Below are 19,205 nucleotides of genomic sequence, written 5' to 3'. Positions count from 1 at the left end.
AACCCATTTGCAATGAAAACCATGTACGTGTGGACAGTGAAAGGTAAGACCTGAGGCTTTGCTTCACACTAAAACAGATCGAAGTTTTAGATCTCACTTAAAATACTAACAATACCCTTGATTTAGAGAAAAGAAGCTCTTTGAGTTCCCATCCCGTAACCATCTTTATCCTCTGACCCCGCCCCAACTCATTCACATGCAAACCCTGGAGAGAGGAAATTATGTTCCTTTTCCTGGTTCAGAAAAGCAGAGCCTTGGAATGGTGGCAAGGGGACGGTGGGACACGGCCTCCAGAAGGAGGACTCAGGTGCTCACCAGTATTCCAAGGATTTTCTGTCTTCTAGGATTACTTAGCTAGAAGCATAGCCAGGAACTCTACTCCTCACCTCAAGGAGTTTGCTCACGGACACACCAGAGTGTGGACGACGGCTAGCACCGCCCGTCTCAGACCCAACACGCCCACAGCTCAGCTCCACTTTTTCCCTTCCGTAATGGGACCTCGAAACACATGGTGATCCCAAGTGCAGCAATGAAAGGAGATCTTATCCTCCAAACTCTCCATCCCCACTGAGAACAGGCTATCGAGGAGGGATTCAGTAAGGGGTGGGCCAAAAAATTCTAACCTGCAGGAAACTCACTCCAACTTGCCCCAAACCACATGAACCTCACACTCAATGGTCAAAATGTCTCTGAGATTCCCTCAACACCTAGTGGCCTCCTCTTAGCTGACCCACCATAAGCCATCCAAGGAGACCTGACTTTGGGCCTTCCATGCATCCGTCAAAACGTCAGTCAATAAACTTGTACAGTCCTTTGTCACTTTTTTCTCTGTGCTTTTAAGGCTACTGATCATCTGAGCTCTTCCTGAAGATCTCGCCTCCCCTTCCGGATGCCACACACCTCTTCCGGCCTCAGACGCTGGCTTCTCTTTGCTAACTCTACCCCAAGTGTGGTTCTTCCCCGAAGGTGAGTCCTTCCTTGCCCACACCATCTCCCGCTTCACAGGACTTCGCCTGTGCCTTGCAGCAGAAGACTCCCTCCCCGCCTGCTTCCGGCTCTCATCACTTGCTCACTTCAGCCCAGCAATCTGCAGCCGAGGGGACACTCCCTCCAAACCCACGTCTCACAAGCCCCTCAGACGGAAAGCCAAGCCTGCCATTGGTCCTGAACCTCTTCCCGCTATGGCCGCTTCTCCACAGCATTCTCATTCCCCGTCTCTGGGGCTGCAGACCCACAACTTCCATCTCACCTCGCAAAGAGCCAGTTGCTGGATCCCATCAATTCTATTTGCTGAAAGCTCTTTGCCACCCTTCCTTCCTCTCCCTCCAGGGCCCCTTGCGGAGCTTCTCCCCAGATGGTCTTCTAGGCAGTCTCTTTCTCTCCCTCCTCTCTTGGGCTCATTCACACCTCTGGCATTCAACCTTTCTGAATACAAACCTGATAGCATCTTTCTTCTGCCCCCCTCCCAGCATTCACATTAAAGTCTCCAATCCTCAAAATGGAATTCAAAGTTCTTGAGGGAAAATCATTTTGACACTTACTGTACCCTGGTACTTTGTCTCTCCTTACACAATCTTTGAGAGCTCTCGAGTATAGCCCTATATAACCTCCCCTGGTTTTCTTCCCACTCTCCTCCTCCTGGCTCCTGACTTCCACACCTATCACTACTTGAGTGTGAGGGGTCCCTCCCTCAACTCCCACCCCACCCCCGTATCTACCTACCAGAGTCCTACCCAGCCTTTAACACCCATCTCAAACCCCACCTTCTCCGAAAAGCTTTTCAAAGCCTCCGCCACTGAACTGGCTAGAGCATCTAACATATTCTGCCCAGTGCACGCTCTTGGAAGCACCCACCTGTGCCCCCCCCCCGCCCCCACAACACCCAGTGGGAGGCTCTCTAAGTGGTAGGGGCTCAGTACACGTCCACTGGATCGAATAGCATTCGAGTTTTAACAATCCTCATGGCTTTCCCAGTCCCCAGTATCCCGACAACTCCCAACCAAGTCTGTGCCTTCAACCTGCTAACAAAAATAGCTATACAGGTTTCTGAATGTTTATATGAGTTCCTGGCCTGATGCCAAGTGTTTATGATGCGATCGCCTATTGAGATCCCCCAGCCAATCTATGAAGTGTTAGTGGGTATTATTATTTGTCCCATTTTTCAGATGATAAAGCGAATTACTGACAGATTCAGTAACTCTCCCAGGGTCACCCAGACAGGTAAGTGGCAAGACTGGGATTGAAATGCAGGCCTGATGACAGAGCATGTTCTCAGAACAACACTGAGTAATCCTTCTCGGCTGGGTGAACAGATAGAGAAGGATGGATGGGGTGGTGGTGGATGGAAAGAAAAGAAGGAATCAGCTTCTTGCCTCCAGTTTTCAATCCAGTATCTATTTTGCTATCAAAATGAACTTTCTAAAAAGGGATTTTGCAATTCTAACCATCCCCTCCCCTGGTTCAAAGCTCTCTATGGTTTCCTATCCCCTTAGAAGAAAGCCTGTTCTCCGAACTATGGCACAGAAGTTTCTCGAAGGTCTTGAGGATCACCCTTGGCTACTCCTCCCAGAGGACCCCCTCCCCGCCTCAGCCATCCAGGACTAATGACAGATCCTGGTGCCATGTTGTCTCCCTTCCACATTTGTCAGTGTCTCTCATTCTGAAAATACCATTTCCCCCTCCAAGCACTCTTCCAACATTTACTGTTCAAGACTAAACCCAACTACTCCCCCATCACACTCCCCCCATGCTCTGACCCCTCACTATACAAGAAGACACCTTCAAAGCTGTAGTTCTAACTCAGCAAAATCACCACTAGATGTGCTACGTAGCTAATACTCTTTTAACAGGTACTCCGTTATCCAGCTCAGTCAGTTAAGTGTCCAACTCTCGATTTCACCTCAGGTCATGATCTCAGGGTCGTGGAGTGGAGCCTCCTTAGGATTCTCTCCCTCTGCCTTTCCCCCTATATTCATGCTCTCTCTAAAAATAATAATAATGATAATAATAAATAAGTAAATAAAAGGTACCCCACTATCCTACAGACTTTGGACGTCCTCCTGAGCAAACAAAACTAATTCCCATGTAGCTCATAACCCTACACTATTGCATCTTTCGAGCAAACTTCACGGTGTGCCATGAGTCTGATTCTGCCACTATTATTAATAATAGTATTACACTGGGTTTCAAAATCTTGGGAATTTATTTTTTTTTAAGATTTTATTTGTTTATTTGACAGACAGAGCTCACAAGTAGGCAGAGAGGCAGGCAGAGGTTGGGGGGGAAGCAGGCTCCCCACTGAGGAGAGAGAGCCCAATATAGGGCTCAATCCCAGAATCATGGGATCATGACCTGAGCCGAAGGCAGAGGTTTTAACCCACTGAGCCACCCAGGTGCCCTCAAATCTTGGGAATTTAAAACAAAAAAGGACCTTAGATTTTCTACAGAAAGGGCAGGAAGACTGGCATTGGAGGAGCTACTAGACTATGACCCCTTTCAGAATTTAGAATACAACCAGCTTGTCACTTGACATATAAGAAACCTAAGAGGGAGGTTAATAAATTCCTGGCTAAAAATTAACAGGACAGGAAACAACATGTGTTGGAGAGGATGTGGAGAAAGGGGAACCCTCTTACACTGTTGGTGGGGATGCAAGTTGGTGCAGCCACTTTGGAAAACAGTGTGGAGATTCCTGAAGAAATTAAAAATAGAGCTACCCTATGACCTGGCAATTGGGGTATTTACCCCAAAGATAGTGAAAAGAAGGGCCATCTCTACCCCAAGGTTCATAGCAGCAATGGCCACAATCACGAAACTGTAGAAAGAGCCAAGATGCCCTTCAAGAAACGAATGGATAAAGAAGATATGGTCCATATAATACAATGGAATATTACGTCTCCATCAGAAAGGATGAATACCCAACTTTTGTATCAACATGGACGGGACTGGAGGAGATTATGCTGAGTGAAATAAGTCAAGCAGAGTCAATTATCATATGGTTTCACTTACTTCTGAAGCATAAGGAATAACACAAAGGACATTAGGGGAAAAAAAGGAAAAGTGAATTGGGGGAAATCAGAGGAGGAAATGAACCAGGAGAGACTGGGAATCAAACTGAGGCTTCAGCGGGGGCAGGGGGCAGTTAGGTGAGCCTGGCGGCGGGTACCAAGGAGGGCAAGTATTGCATGGAGCACTGGGTGCAGTACATAAACAATTCATCTTGGAACACTGAAAAAATCAAATCAAATAAAAAAAAAAAATGCCTGACCAAGGTGATAGGCCTTCATACCCAGATCTCCTGAGCCACAAACACTTACTAGGCACCTGGCATCATCCTAGGTATTCAAGTCCATAAGGGTGAGTAAGAAAGGACCCTTGTCCCTGGGACATTATAATCAGGAAGAGCTAGACATGCATTTTTTTCCTTCTAACATAAGCCAAAGTGGCGAGACAGGGAAGAGTCAGGGACTCTTCTCTAGACTTGAGGGATCAAGAAAGGCGTCTTCGGCACAAGAAAGGATATGGCACTTGAGACTAGAGTGGGGATCTAAATAATGTGTTAAGAGTTAGCCAGGTACAGGGGCACAGTCATAGGAGGGAAGAGAATGTTCCCAAGCAAAACAAAACAAAACAAACAAAAAACCAGTATAAACAAAGGTGTGAAGGCCTAAAACAGCACAGAATACACAAGAGCATTACAAAAAACTGTGTGTCACTGAAGCGTAACACACTAAAGCCTGTGCTTCTAAGATTGCTGTAACTGTCACGTTTCCCCAGTAACAGGAGCACTGAGACCGCCACCAGCCACTTGTAAGGCACTCAGTGCAGGGGGGCCCAGGGGCCGTTCACTCAGCTCCCCTCTCTCCTATCTTTAAGACTTCCAACAAAGACTTTTTCATTCCTCTCCTGGTTACCTTGCTAACAAACAGTGCTTCCATAAGTCTAACCATTAATCTTACCTCCTACGCTCAGGCCTGGGTGAAGTCCTTGAGAAATGGATACGAAAAGAGGACGAAGGCTCTTTGGGCTCTCCGTGGCATCTCCGTCCTCGCCTGACACGTGGGAGCCCGTAACCTATGCTCTTTTCCCACCCTTACAGCCGGGTGGGGGGTCCTGCGGGCACCAGCAACCTTTGTCCACAAGCCAGCTCCCTGAGCGGCCATCCATACGTTCTTCAGGACTCGGAGCAGAGGGGAATAGTTAGGCGGTGTCCCCGTGTTCCTCATTCAAGTTCACTTGTGTGCCTTCAGCGTAACCATTCCTGCCACAGAGATTGCAAGGCCTGTGCCTGTCGCTCTGCACCTGAATCTCCACCTGCCGGAACGACAGCCGCTCCCTTCCCGCTCTCCAGCAAGTTCCACTGGCCCGGCTCATTCCCAATCAGATTCCCACGCAACCTCCCCACACCTGGACACATCACGTCCACTTTATCTTCTCCCCTAAGCCCAGCCCTGCCATGACCTGTCTCATCCAATGTTTGGCTGGAATTGTTTCAATGCCAGGGCACTGGTTAATTTTTTCTTTTTATTGGACTGCCTGATACATTCCAGGGTACCTCAAACTAACAGAAAAAACTTTTAATTCGAAATTTAGAAAGCCAGTTTCAAACAAAACATTTGTTTGCTGGAGGCCTGCTTGGGCCATATGTCAGGATGAACTGCCAGTCTGTGGGATCCTGTCACCAGGCTCGGGTTTGAGTCCCAGCTCTGCCACCTGCCATGTGACACTGGCCTCTGGATCTCATTTTTCCATCTGGACAAATGAGAGATACCACAATCTCATCACAGGGCTGTGAACCCCAAATGAAGTAAGCTCCGTAAAATATTTCGTGCAGCTCCTGACACATCAGAAATGCTGTGTATTTAAGGCGCTTCTGTTCCTCTCTGCAATATGTGGGATAAAATCCTTGCCCGCTCTCCTCAGAGGATTATGCAGACAAACTTCAAATGCTCCTGTGCCTTACTTCTCATTGTGGGGACCACATCTACCTGGGCTGTTCCCCTGAAGGAACTCCACACCCCCCCCCCCCCCGCTGTATAAGTGATCATTTCCAGGGATGGTCTTAGCAATCTTCATCCTAAACAAGCCCCAGGGCAGATGGGATACTCTCAAACTTGAGAGGACCCCCAAGGACGAATCTTGAAAATATCCAGGAGTAAGTGACGCATCTGTCCCAGATGACAGAAACCTGCTGACAGCTCTTCGAGGGAATCGGCTTTTCAGGGTCTACTAGGTTGGTGAGCTCGTTGCAACAGAAAACATGGGTTGAGTTTGTCACAGAAACCCGGCAACGGAGAAGAATCTAGAGCCGATGGGGAATGGGCATGGAGATGTAGGTCTCAAGGTAGGGCCACGACTCAGCATCTGAAGGAAGAGTGTCACCTTCTTTTGGTGTGGGGAGCCCGACCATGATCATCAGAGCCTACACCGACCATGTGTCAGGCACCCTCCCTGGCTTTAGCGGCATCGAGGTAAAGCTGACTCTGATCTCTAGGGGTCCTCAATTCCCAGCAGACCACCATTCCGTGGGTCAGCTCTGCGCCTCCCATCCCCACGCCGACTCTGAGCTCTCATCAGTAATCCTCCTCAGTTCTTTCTATCAGCACTGCAAATATCCAGGAGAATTAGCCAGCTCCACCTGGAATTTCCCCACAGCACATGCTCAAGTGCCTGAGACAGAGAGCCCACAGGTGTATTTGCCTAACACGAATATGAATTTACATGCTGCCTGCAAATGCCTCGGGTAAGTCTGTCCACCTAAACTGGTTCCCAGTTCTGGGTATGAGGACTCCCTGAAGCCAGCTGTTTTCCAGTTCCTCTCTGTACTCTTGGCTTGTCACTTAACCAGATCTCCGAACCCTCATAAAACCACAGCACGGTGAGTGGGAAGGGCATATCCAAGGGGAGCTTCGTAGAGGGGGAATGTGGCCCAAACTGCCAATCCCAGCAGAGCCCTAGATGCCCCTTGGATCCTTCTCCTTAGGGAGCAAAATACCATGTTAGAAAAAAACTAGATCTTCCCAATCCTGCTTCACTCCTTGTTATAACTTCCTGGAGCTCCTGATCTTAGCCCCTGCCCCAACCCCAACCCTTACCCAGGATGATAAACCCAGGCTCGGGTCCCCAAGGAATGACTGTGTGGACAAAGACAAGGAGGGGCTCATCCTGTCCAACCCTCTCCCTGGCGGGGGAAGCACGCGTCCAGAGAGAGGACAGAACTGTCCACCAGGGGGTTAACAGGCAGCAGGACACCCCAACGCCCAAGCACATAGGGCTCAACAGTGCGAGGTCAGAGACTCCCCCTCCGCCACCCTACTTTTTAGGATACTGGATGGGGAGGAAATTCAAAAGACTGAGAGAAGTACTTCTGTTTCTCCTAAGAGGAGCTCCTCGTGACCATGTAGGGAACCCATCCTCTGTGGACCTATGGCGTGGAATCTAAACCGGGGGACAACTGTGCCACTCGTCTGGTTCCTTCCTTTGTGGACCCAATGGGCCTTTGGTGGCAAACTGTGATTACGTGGTTGAAGAATGAGGCAGGCCAGGCGGCGACTAGGACACAGATGCTTTTTTGTTGGTGCTGTTTTCGTTTTGTTTGGTTTTGAATGGCCCAGACGTTCTCTTCCTAACTTAGGCTACAGCAGAGTCTCTGCCGGGTCCCAGCCCGGGATGCTTTGGCCCGGAAGTAGCAACCTGCTGCATTGCAGCAAAGTGCAGCAAAGGACAGGGCTCCCGAACGCTGCCTTTCTACCCCTAACAAAGTTCACAACAATGGCAGTGGCGGAGTCCAACACAGAAGGGGCCTCCCTCACCTGCTGCGAGGGTAAGATTTTGACGGAGATGAACATCTCGTTCCCTCTCCTCTGTTTGGGGAGCTTGCTGAAATCCCCTAGGGGCTTTCCAAGCTAGGCCTATAGGTGAAGGATACAGGGTGTTCGCAAACAGGTTCTGTCTGCAATCTGGAACCAAGAAGATAGAACTAGACGGTTGCCAGGTCAGACCGCTGGCAGAGAAAACTCGCAAAGGTAAGCCTGACCATTCTCCACCCTCGCTAACTACCCACAGGTCTTCCACTCCCTGACCCACACACAGGGTCCACCCTGGCCCAGGCCTTGCCCTCTCTCTGCACTCTGCCCCTCATGAGTCCTCATCTCCATAGATACTGTACAGATAAAATTCAGGTCACTTCCTAGGACCAACAGGCTCCACTTACCCCTTCCTCCTTCCCTATTTTGTTCAAGTAACTATGGAAAGTTTTTTTTTTTTTTTTTTTTTTAATTTGCCTACAAGGGAAATGAAAGGTGGCAGAGCCCATCCAAAAACATTTGTAGAACATTTAATACCTGGAGACATTCTCGATAGAAATCTACTGAAGCCTGGAAGGAATGATTTGGGGGGTGGCGGGGGGGAGTCCCAGCAGGGAACTCCAATTGTTAATTTATGAATCAAGCAGCTAATGTAAGGGCGAGGCCCATGGAAAGTCTTTGGCCAAAGAGAGAAAAAGCAGACCTTCAATTACCCTTCTACTGGTATTCTTGGTCCAGGGAGGTGATGGGTGGAGAGCGCGCCAGGGACTGGGTGAAACCTGTTTGCCTTGGCTACTCAAGCCAGAGAGAAGAGATCCTCGTCACATGGGCTGGAGCCTCCATCCATCCTACTCCCCCGCTCCCTGGCTTTCCTGCAGCTTCTGTTCAGCCCAGAGTTTGGAATTCAATCCAGGAACAGGCATGACAAACACTATTTTTCATTTCCATGGAGACCAAGGCCTGCAACAGAACCAGGACTCCATGCCCGAAATGCCAAAACAGCCTGACCCACTTTTCCCCCTTCCTGCAAAAACAAAATAAGTTTGTTTGGGTCTTGCAAGGGCTCCGGGAGAAGCCAGAGCTCCTGTTATCTCTTTGGACATGCTGAAGAGGAATGAATTAGAATAACCTTTGCAAACCCAGATGATGCTACAGAAACGGTCAGGCATGAACTGCTTTACCCTAAAAGCTCTCAGACCACCTGGAATCCATCCGGCATCCTTGTCCTAACCTTCTGGAGGGAGAGGTTCGCATCCCCTGAGATGTACTTAATGGCCAGCGATGCTACTCCTAGGATCCGAACTCAAGGGACTGACTTCCACAACTTCCTCTTATACCACTTCCCCCCACCCCCAACCATCTCTGGCGTCCTAGGGCTTTTCTGTTCCTAAGACAAACCAAGTCTAGCCCTGCTCGAGGACATTTGCACTTGCTGGTCCCTTCTGCCTAGAAATCTTTCAGAACTGAAGTTTTGGATTCTGGTTCCTTTCTAATCTTCAGAGTTCAAATGTCACCTCCCTAGAGGGTCTGTCTTGGAAGGACCACTCGGCTGGGTCTAAGGTGGCGTCCCTGTCCTCAGACAATCATTATCAGAGCCTGCCTTTCCCCCTTCCAGGCATTTAGGAGAACCTGAAATGGTCTGCTGTTAGTTTGTTGACTTTTTTTTTTTTTTTTTTTAAGTTAAAGTGAACACTGTTGGGCAGGTATGGTGCCTGGGTCGCTGGGGCCTCCAGCACCATGACTGGCACTTGGGACCACAGACTCACTGCACGAATAAAGGAATCAGCTCTTTTTAAAGCCATTCGATCCACTGTTCTGCCACTCTGTTAGACACTGCTTTTTCTCAAGCCTGCCCCGAGTCTGCCTTCTTATAACACCAGCCCACTGGTTCTTATTCCGACTTCTGGATCCAGGCAAACTGAAATCTGACATCACTTTCAGGTTCTCTGCTGGCCTGGCCCCTTTCCTGCAACATCAGGATATGTGTCTGAGTTTAAATTCTGAGCTGTCCTGTGCTTTTGAGAAAAATGGCTCTATCTTCCTGTGAGTCTGTGTGTCCCATCTCCCGAAGGATCCCAACTTACCTTATTAGGGTGAGGGGCGGGATCTTAAAAAGCAAACAAACAAACAAAGCTAATTAGATAGTGCCTCCCCGAAGGAAAGGTCTTCCTATAATTGCTCATTGAGTGTGGGGGTGGGGGGGAGAGAAGCAGGAAGTGAATTTCCCAGGGAAGAAACCAAATCCTGTTTCTAATTTCCATCCTCTCCTCATGGCACAGACGGGGTGAGAATATCAGCCGTTGCATGCACGCCTTCAACTAGTTCCTCCCTGCATGGGGCTGGAAAGCGAAGCATTCAGGATGGAGCACAAGATGCTGAAATTCATCGCAGCAGCTTACTGGTGTGGAACCATTTCCTTTCCCCGAGATTATTCACTACAGGACAAACACCTACACTGGGAGACAGTCCTGCTGGGTTCGTGGGCAGCGCTGGCTGAATGGATCTGCAGTGACAGTCTGTCGTTTGGAAGGGACCATAGTGGTCTCGTAATCCAATCTACCACTCCCCCCAACCAAATGCAGGAATTCCCTCCATGACGCCCTGCCGACAGCCCCCGAGCCCAGGCTTCGGATCTCCAGTGAGAAAGCACTCACTGGCTGGCTTGCACAGCTCCAGAGGGATTTTTAGCACCATAGTCCTTATTTCTCCACAATTCGTGGTCCCCAGAATCCATCCAGCTGTCCCTGAACATCAGTCTTTGGAAAGTGAGCTAACTGTGCTGACTGGATGTCTGTGAACAAGCATTTCCTCACAAGCATTTCTTCAACACCTACTATGTGCCTCCAACCCTGAGAAACCAAAGGGCCCCAAAGAGCAGTGACTATGTCAGGGCTCTGTGCAGACACAGAAAGATTAAACACACATATCAGGGGCACCTGGGTGGCTCAGTGGGTTAAAGCCTCTGCCTTCGGCTCAGATCATGATCCCAGGGTCCTGAGATCGAGCCCCGCATCGGGCTCTCTGCTCAGCAGGGAGCCTGCTTCCTCCTCTCTCTCTGACTGCCTCTCTGCCTACTTGTGATCTCTGTCAAATATATAAATAAAATATTTTTTAAAAAATTAAAAAAAAATAAACACACATATCAAACATGATGATGGGTACACGGTAGGGACTTAACACTTTTAAATTTGACTATCAGTCTCAGCCAAATCTAAGTACAATCCCACCCAAAGTATTCCAGAAGCCTCAGTGCTCGTTAGAACAGGACCTTGTGAAAGCAGAAAGGTGCTAAGCCCATCCCAGGAAGCCCCCTTCCTTGAAAGAGATTTCCAGTCCACTGGGAGGCCACAAACCACTGGATCAAGGCAGGGAGGGGTTCAACTGAATAGAACTTCCTTTGCCCGTCAAGGGCCCCTCCCCCATCCTCTACAAGAGAAATGTTGTGGCTAAGCCTGAAAGGAACTTGAACACGATCCATGTATCCGTCATCCATCCCCCATCCATCCATCCATCCATCCATCCGATAAACAGCTGAGGAGACCACACTCCATGCCAGGTAACGTTCTAGGCATTAGGGATACAGGCTCTCCCTCTAAGGAACACACAATCGGTGGGAGAGAGACATGTAATGAACTAACACCATTACATGTCCGTCTCTCCTACCCAACCCCGCATGGTAAGAGCTACTTGGATTCAGTCAAAACTGCTCCCCTCACTCCCTGCCAAGGGAGCCAGACAGCCCTGACTCAGCCCCTTCCCTATGTATGATCTGATGGCAAATGCTCCTCTCGGAGCTTCAGCTTGAATTATGCGAGAAGTGTGGAGGCCACCTGATCCCCACAGAGACATGACAGGAAGACGACAACAAAGAGTGTCTCGAGGACACACGGTGAACTCCTGAGTGCAGCAGCTTCTCCACCTAGAGGGACTCAGCTCTCCATTCAACGGAGGATGCAGAAACAACACCTGGGCACTTGGGGGTCCTTGTGAATGCAGCTTCCCCCGCCGTCCCTCTTCCCAGAGGCTGCTGCCATGCTGTCCGAAGAAAGCTCTGAGCTTGGTGGTCTGGCAGACGAGGGGTGTGTAGGGTGCAGAGCACGGAGGGCGAAGCAGCAGCATTCAGAACACCCTTCCCAACCACCCCCCTCCCCACTCCTCCCTACCTTCACTGTCAAAGCCAAGTGCGGCAAAACCTTTCCAGACCCCCGTGGATTCAAGTCCCGTTGGGATTTACTTTTCTGCTGGAGAGCAAACGGAAACAGGCTGAAGAACAACCATTATGTTAAAATCACAGGAATTTTAGAACAAAGGCGACTATAAGAGGTCAGCCAATATGCCTGGCTGGAAGCAGACAGACTTAAATCACTCGAGGGAGGCTTCGTCCTACTTGAAAATGTATTCCGGGTACAAAAGTCCAGGGCCCCCCTTTGGGATCCTTCTCACTGCCCTCTGCTACCATCAGGAAGTTCCCAATGATTAAAACAAAAGCCTGTTATAATGCATTTAATGCCACTTTCTCCATTTCAGCTTTCCAGGACTCGAGGTCAGTTCATTAACTAGAACCCTTCCTGTGTTCCTATCCTCCTTTCCTTGGGCGGAATGATTCCAGTTCTTCAAACCTACTTTCAGAAGTTAAAAATCATTTGTCCTATGATCTCCCCACCAAATCTCTGTTTAGATTATGCCTCAAGTGGCGGAAAAGATACTTAATCGATGATGTGGTTCAGTTCACCTTTGGACAACTCTTTTTATTTTAAGCTCAAACTACTTCCTATGGCTTTCTACCAAAGGTCCTATTTTTTTTACTTCCCTTGCAGACACAGAATAATCTAATTCCTTTTTAAATAATTAATTAATTTATGAATTTATGGGAGCGAGAGGGAGAAGGTATGCTAGCAGGTGGGTGCATGCGAGGGGAGGAGGGGTAGAGGGAGAGAGAGAGAGGATCTCAAGCAGACTCCCTACTGAGAGCAGAGCCCGACTCAGGCTTGATCCCATGACCCTGACATCAGGATCTGAGCCAAAATCGAGAGTCAGACGCTTAGCTGACAGAGCCACCCAGGTCCCCATAATTCTTCTATGTGCAATTTATACAGTTTGCACGATCCCTCAGCGCTTTCTCCTCCAGATCTGCCAGTCCCTCCGGCACTGCTCGCACAGCCTGGCTATGGACCCTGCGGCCACAGGGCTCACTCTCCTCTGAATTAATCCCAGTTCATCCCAATCCCCCTCATATTCTCAAACCCAGAAATGTAATCCCACAGAGAAGCGCTCTGATGAGCTCAGAATAGAGCAGAACCACCACCCCATGTGCTTTTGGAAATCAGAATGCAAACTTATATTTTTGGAATCATCTCCTGAATCAGGAGATTCTGGAATTAGTCACTGTTCTCTTATGAGTCTGGCTACAGCCTATAGGCTAAGGAGAACGTATGCATGTGCACCGTACATATGCACAGCCTACAAGGAACACCCCACCTCCACCTTCACCGGACAAACCCGAGTTCGGTGAGATGATGAAAAATCCATCCAGTTCTCACCCCGACTCAGGTTATATCACAATTCTGAATGTTTATGTATTTCCAGGCCAGATGCAAAACCACAGACATCACAGAGATTTCTCTTATCTGGAGATGACAAGTCCTTAACAAATGTTTTCTCTCCTCCTGGTCCACAAACATTGGTTCCTTGGACCCTCATAGCTTGACTCACAGATAAGCTGAGGTTTTGCCAAACTGGCCGAGAGCAGTTCTAAGGTCATTAGGAAAACTGAGTCCAGCCCTGTCTGGTCCATTACCAGGAACCGAAGGGTACGTGTGTGCAAACACACATGTAGTGAGGGCTGCCTGCTCCCTTCAGACCTTTCTAAGGAAGTCTCAGGTGATCAGGACCTTCCAGTCTGTCTAGTTCAGGTCCAGCAAACTATGACCTAGACAGGCCAAATCCAGCCCACCATCAGTTTTTTTTATGCCCCACAAGCTAAAAACAGTTTTTACATTTTTAAATGGTTGGGGAAGAAAAGAAGAGTATCTTGTGACATGTGAAAATTATATGCAATGGAATTTTCAGAGTCCCTAAATAAAGTTTTATTGAGAACTCAGCCACGTGCACTCTTTCACAGACTGTGTCTGCGGCTGCTTCTGCTGGACAAAGCAGACTTGAGTCGCTTCAACAGAGAACAGCATGGGCCACGGGGCTGAAAATATTTATTACTTGGCTCTTTCCAAAAACAGTTGGCCAACCCTTGGCCTGACCATGTATGACCTTGAAAAGGGTCTTTCCTGTGATCCTGCTTCTCTTCCGTCAAGGTGGGAAAGGGGGTGTCTGAGTCCCACAGACAAAGAACATGTGCTTGATGACTTCACAAGTGGAGGGAAAAGGTCTCAGGTGTGCTCCCACCTGCAGAAGAGAAGCAAAGACCTGGAACGAGAGGAGGTTTCTTCTAGGTAGCATACAAAAGCTCCCTTTCCTTCGTTCTTTCCCAGTGGGGTACTACTTTCCATGGCCTTGACACGGACACGCTTCTGCCATGGGCAGCTCCCCTTTCAAAACATCCCATTCTCCTTTCCCTTCGTTCAAGGTCAGCTTTTTCCAGCATGGTCCTAAACTTCTCTCACCCGTGGAGTGCCACTCAAGGCTAGCTGGGGGGAGAGGGAAGGCAGGAAGCAGAGGAGGAAGAGGGTGTCCATGGAAGCGCAGTCTGCTAGCAAGTGTCAGAGAAGGTCAAGAGACAAAGTCCCCTCTCCCCAGCTCTGGGTGAGAGCTTGGCTGAGTCCCAGGGAGACAGAGAGCTTCAAGGCTCCCCCCACCCTTCCACTTGTCTAAATCAAGCAAATAACTAACAATGCAAGGAGGTGTGGGGGAGTAAGGATCAGCCACTGGGTATCTATTTTCTGAAAACACATGGCAAATCTCTGAGCCAAATGCAGGCTAAGCCAAAGAATAAACAAATCCCTTTATTTCCCTGAGACAGGAGCTAGCAACTTCCCCTCTGGTCCTCTCCTTCCGCCAGCCAGATCCAGCCGTCCCAGGGTCCTCTCCCTGTGGGAAAAGCAGCATCTGTTCCTATCTGAGAGGGTGGCCTGCCTTGTAACCCTCCTGCCTCCTTTCCCTTGCTAACCACTGCTCTGGTCACCGAGCCCCCACCAGGGGCACCGCGGAGCTAAGTTGGTGGGTGGGGAACAGGAGCACATGGCCAGTCCACACCTCCCCCGGAGGCTCAGGCCAGGTCTCCATGACGCACCGCTAATTCAGTTCACTGGCCTCTGTTCTCCAAGTCATGGGACCCTGAATAAGTCCTGCTGGCCAAGGGGACCCCTGTGCCCAGCCCACCCCCTCCCTCCAGCCGACCAGGGCCCACCCTTCAGTGCTCTGAAGGTCTGCGGAAGCAGGGCTACTATGAAGGAGGGCAGGAAGGGGGTTGAAAAGAAAAAAGCCAGGGAGGGAAAGAACATCTCCGCAGCATGATGTCACACCGGCTGCTTTCGGATCCCCCAACACAGAACAGAGGCAAACAACATGGACTCCGGATTTTACTGTCGTGGAAGGTTTGTGTTCTCAGCAGCTCTGAGCAGCCTGCGCCAGCTGGAAAAAGCACACGGCCAGACAGACAAGTCCTCCTCCTTACAAGCCCCCAGGGCCTCGACCAGACCACCCCACCCCCAACCAGAGGTGGGGGGAGAGTCACCCCTCCAAAAAAAAAAAAAAAAAAAAAAAGCCCAGAGGAGACAAAGATAGACTGACACATACACACACACAAGCGTCAGTGAGCACTAACCTGGAAGCCATTAGGAACGGTAGTAGAGTGCAGTGCAGTGCGGAGGAACTCATTCATTCATGCATTGGGCAGTGGGGGGGCGGGGGCGGGGAGCGGGGGGCCCTGAGGACGGCGGAGGGCACTCACCTCCATGCCCACCCCACAGCCCTGGTTCTAGCGGGGAAGGGAGTGGGGGCGGGGCGCTCATGAGCTCTGGGAGCTGCCTTGCTCTGCTGTTTCGCACGGCTCTGGAACTGTCAGCATGACCCCCCTTAGTTCCTGCCCCTCCCCCAGCGGCTGTTACTTGGTGTGGTCGCGCAGCCTACAGAAGTCCCCCTCTCCCTCGCCCTGACTCCCTTTCTCTCTCTCTCTCTCTCTCTCTCTCTCTCAGACAGCTGTTCTCCGGTCCCTGCACGCGCGCGCGTACACTCAGCCACGCACCCCTGTGCGCACGAGCGTGCGCGCGCAAGCACACACACACACACACACACACACACACACCCTGCCGCCTGCCACTTTACATAACGGAACTCTCTGGTGCAGTCAGCTTGCCAGCTCTCCATTATTCATGCCGGGCTGGAGGACAGAGCCGCCTGGGGGGGGGGGGGCGAGCATGATTTCCTCTTCATCCTCCCCATCCGACAGAACACAAGAGGATGCTCCAGGAGATTCTGCGCCCTTGGCCGCCACCAATTATTTCCCAGGTGTTGCCTATTAGGTCAACCTGTATCAAGGAGGGGACGCTCAGTCAAAACACAGGCGCCTGGCTCAAAACAGAGCCTTGCCTCTCTCAAAGGATGACAGCTGCGCTCCCAGACTGAGCCCTGGGAACAGAGGAGGGGAGGAAGGCAGTGCTGGAGGCCACAATCCATGCGAGAAAATGGCTGAGGACCTCTTCAGGGTAGCCTCTCCCAGAATTCCATGATGGAGGGCTGATGCTTGCAGCCACGGAAAATAACGCCCTCGCGACAAAGGAGGCTCCTCTGAGTCTTCAAAGTCCTCAGCTGTGCCTTAAGAAGGTTTCTTCCTCCTGTCCATTCACCGAAATGCAGTGATTTCATGGCTACTGAAACAGCCCCTAGCAAGTGTTTTTTTTTCAGAACAGAGGCAGTCTCTTCAACAAGGGTATCAGTGAATATTGTGAAAGTCATCCATGGCTCAAAAAGCACTTTCCCCCTCAAATCAAACTCATCTGATTTCTACAACACTCTTCTATACAGGCCTCACTACGACCACATCTAACATAAGGATGCTGAGCAGCCCTGGAAAGTAGAGGTTCCCACAGCAAGAAAGGCTGAGCTGGGAATCCAGACACTGGGCTGGAAACCTCACGAAAATCAACTAGCCAATGCCCCAGGCATGCCCATGAGCCTCTGCAGTTATCACTGCTGTCCTCTGATGGGAGTAGCAGGGGAAGCCCGACCGTGAGCCCAAACAAACAACAAAAAGAATGATGATGGTCAGCTCAGTGTTTCACCAACTTTAGTCCCCCTAGGATCTTGTTAAACCACAGGTTCTGAAGTGGGAGGTCTCAGGGAGGGCCCAACGGTTGGTCTTTCTCCGAGACCCCCCACGGGATGCCCATGTTGCCATTCCAAGGGCCACACTTTGAGGAACAAAGGGTTGGTTTATGCATTCTCACCCTTAGGATGTTCCTGAAGGACAAAGTCTTGTCTGTCTGCACAGGATAATGAGCTGAAGGTGAATACTAATTATAATCCATTGATGTCACCTTTGTCCTGGTCACCAGACCCACTCTGGGAGCTAATACTTCTCAGGCATCTGTTGGCAAAACATCTCACTCTGGGATTGCCAAGCCTTATAGGCTCAGCATTAAAGGTCTTTCCAGGATTGTTTCTGTCTGCAGCTTGTTGATAAAAGAACAGCCTTGTGGTATCCAGGAAGCACAGAGGTTGAGTGTCCGGACTTCACTGACCATGAACCTAAAGGAAGTTCAGCTCCAAAGAATGGTGTGCTGGAGATGTCCTGGGACACGTGCTCTGCCAACTCCACCCACCCCTACCTGCCTGGCTCACATCCTACCTCTTCTGAAATACCTTCCTCCCTCTGGACTGCCCCACTCCTTCCCCTCTTTGTTACTCCACAGAAAGAGCCTGCACTTTGGTGTTGAACTGGCACGCAAAGCTAAGTTTTGCTGCTTTCTGGCTTTGTGACCCTGTGTAAGTTCACGTACCCCCATCTCAGACTCGGCTTCTTCATCTGAAAAAGCCAACAGTTTCTCTTTCCTCTTGTACAGAGGGGGTGGGGGGGACAACAATGCAATAAAACAAATGCATGGAAAAGCACCCAAGAAAAGCTAGTACCTCCCCCACCCCTGCCATTATAAACAACCATACACAATCTGGAGCCAAACTGGAGGTTCTGTTGTTCGCTCTGTTGGCTTTCTCTAAGAAGATTCTAGGCTACTTCTTTCATGTCCTTCCAACACGTAGGAGTACTGGGTACAGCCCAGGTGTTCAGTAAATGTCCTTGTACTGATTGTCCCGTCCTCTATTAAGACAAAGACAAAGGGGTTGGTGGAGTCAACCAGCCAGCGCTCTTGTCTTGGTTCCCCCACTCACCTACTACGTGACTTTGGACAAATCGGACTCACTTTTGGGGGGCTTTCCTACTTGGAATACAAAATGCACAAATTCATCTTTCTTCTGAAACACTTCTACGTCCCTCTATTGTGTTAGGAGCTTCAAGGTTGAGATTAATCAATGTGGTTAAAAGGGCAGGCTAACAGGTGGGATGATCCTAGCTTCACATGCGGCTTCTCTTCTCAGTGACTGATTCTGTGACCTTTGGAAAGTCGGTGTCACTAAGCTTCAGGCTTCCTCGTCTTGAGTCAAAAAGCAATAGAATCTTCCTGACTGTGGGAGGATTAAGTGAGGTGAATACATTCACTGTATCTGACACAACACCAGTCTGATAAATAAAAATATTATCACCAATATTGGTTAGAAACAATAGCTATTAAAACAAACAGTGAAAGACCTACTTCTGAAACCTTCACCTAAGTCTGGACCTAAGAAAAATCTCAGTGTCTGGGGCACCAGGGTGGCTCGGCTGGTTGTGAGTCTGCCTTCAGCTCAGGTCAGGATCCCTGCATCCTAAGATCAAGCTCCATGTCAGGCTCTCTGCTTAGTAGAGAGTCTACTTCTCCTTCTCTCTCTGCTCTCCCATGCTCGGTGTTCTCTGTCTCTCTCTCTCTCTCAGTCAAATAAGTGAATAAATAAATAAAATCTTTTTAAAAAGAAAAAGAAGAAGAAGGGGCGCCTGGGTGGCTCAGTGGGTTAAAGCCTCTGCCTTCGGTTCAGGTCATGATCCCAGGGTCCTGGGATCGAGCCTCACATCAGGCTCTCTGCTCGGCAGACAGCCTGTTTCCTCCTCTCTCTCTCTGCCCGTCTCTCTGCCTACTTGTGATCTCTGTCTGTCAAATAAATAAAAAATCTTTAAAAAAAGAAAAAAGAAAAACAAAAAAGAAATATCTCAGTTCCTTAAGCTGCATGTGTATATACACGTTATTTCCCACCCTCACCACCCCCATCACGAAATCTTCTCTGCCAGCCCCCTCCCCAGTTGGACCTCATTAAATAATAGGGAAGTCACAGAGCAGGCAAATCAGAGAATCTGGACCA

At 49.6% G+C, this 19,205-nt stretch overlaps 1 protein-coding gene across 23 annotated transcripts in view; it reads right to left on the bottom strand.

Moving 5' to 3' along the window:
• The window catches only part of GRAMD1B (GRAM domain containing 1B), a 242,487-nt gene that overhangs the window by 46,850 nt on the left and 176,432 nt on the right, over positions 1-19,205 (bottom strand). The window contains exon 1 of one of the 23 annotated variants that reach the window (XM_082683748.1): positions 15,709-15,938. The exons of 21 other annotated variants lie outside the window; for them this stretch is intronic. Coding sequence is in view for 1 of the 2 variants with exons in the window: in XM_082683739.1 (XP_082539865.1) it covers positions 15,583-15,635 (53 nt within the window). In the remaining variant the exon portion in view is untranslated. One more of the 23 variants, XM_082683739.1, reaches the window with a different exon arrangement.

The sequence above is a fragment of the Mustela nivalis genome (assembly GCF_964662115.1).
Source record: "Mustela nivalis genome assembly, chromosome: 9".
In the NCBI taxonomy this organism is placed as follows: Eukaryota; Metazoa; Chordata; class Mammalia; order Carnivora; family Mustelidae; genus Mustela; species Mustela nivalis.
Note: the sequence above shows the minus strand (reverse complement) of the source record. Positions and strands in the feature narration are given on the sequence as shown.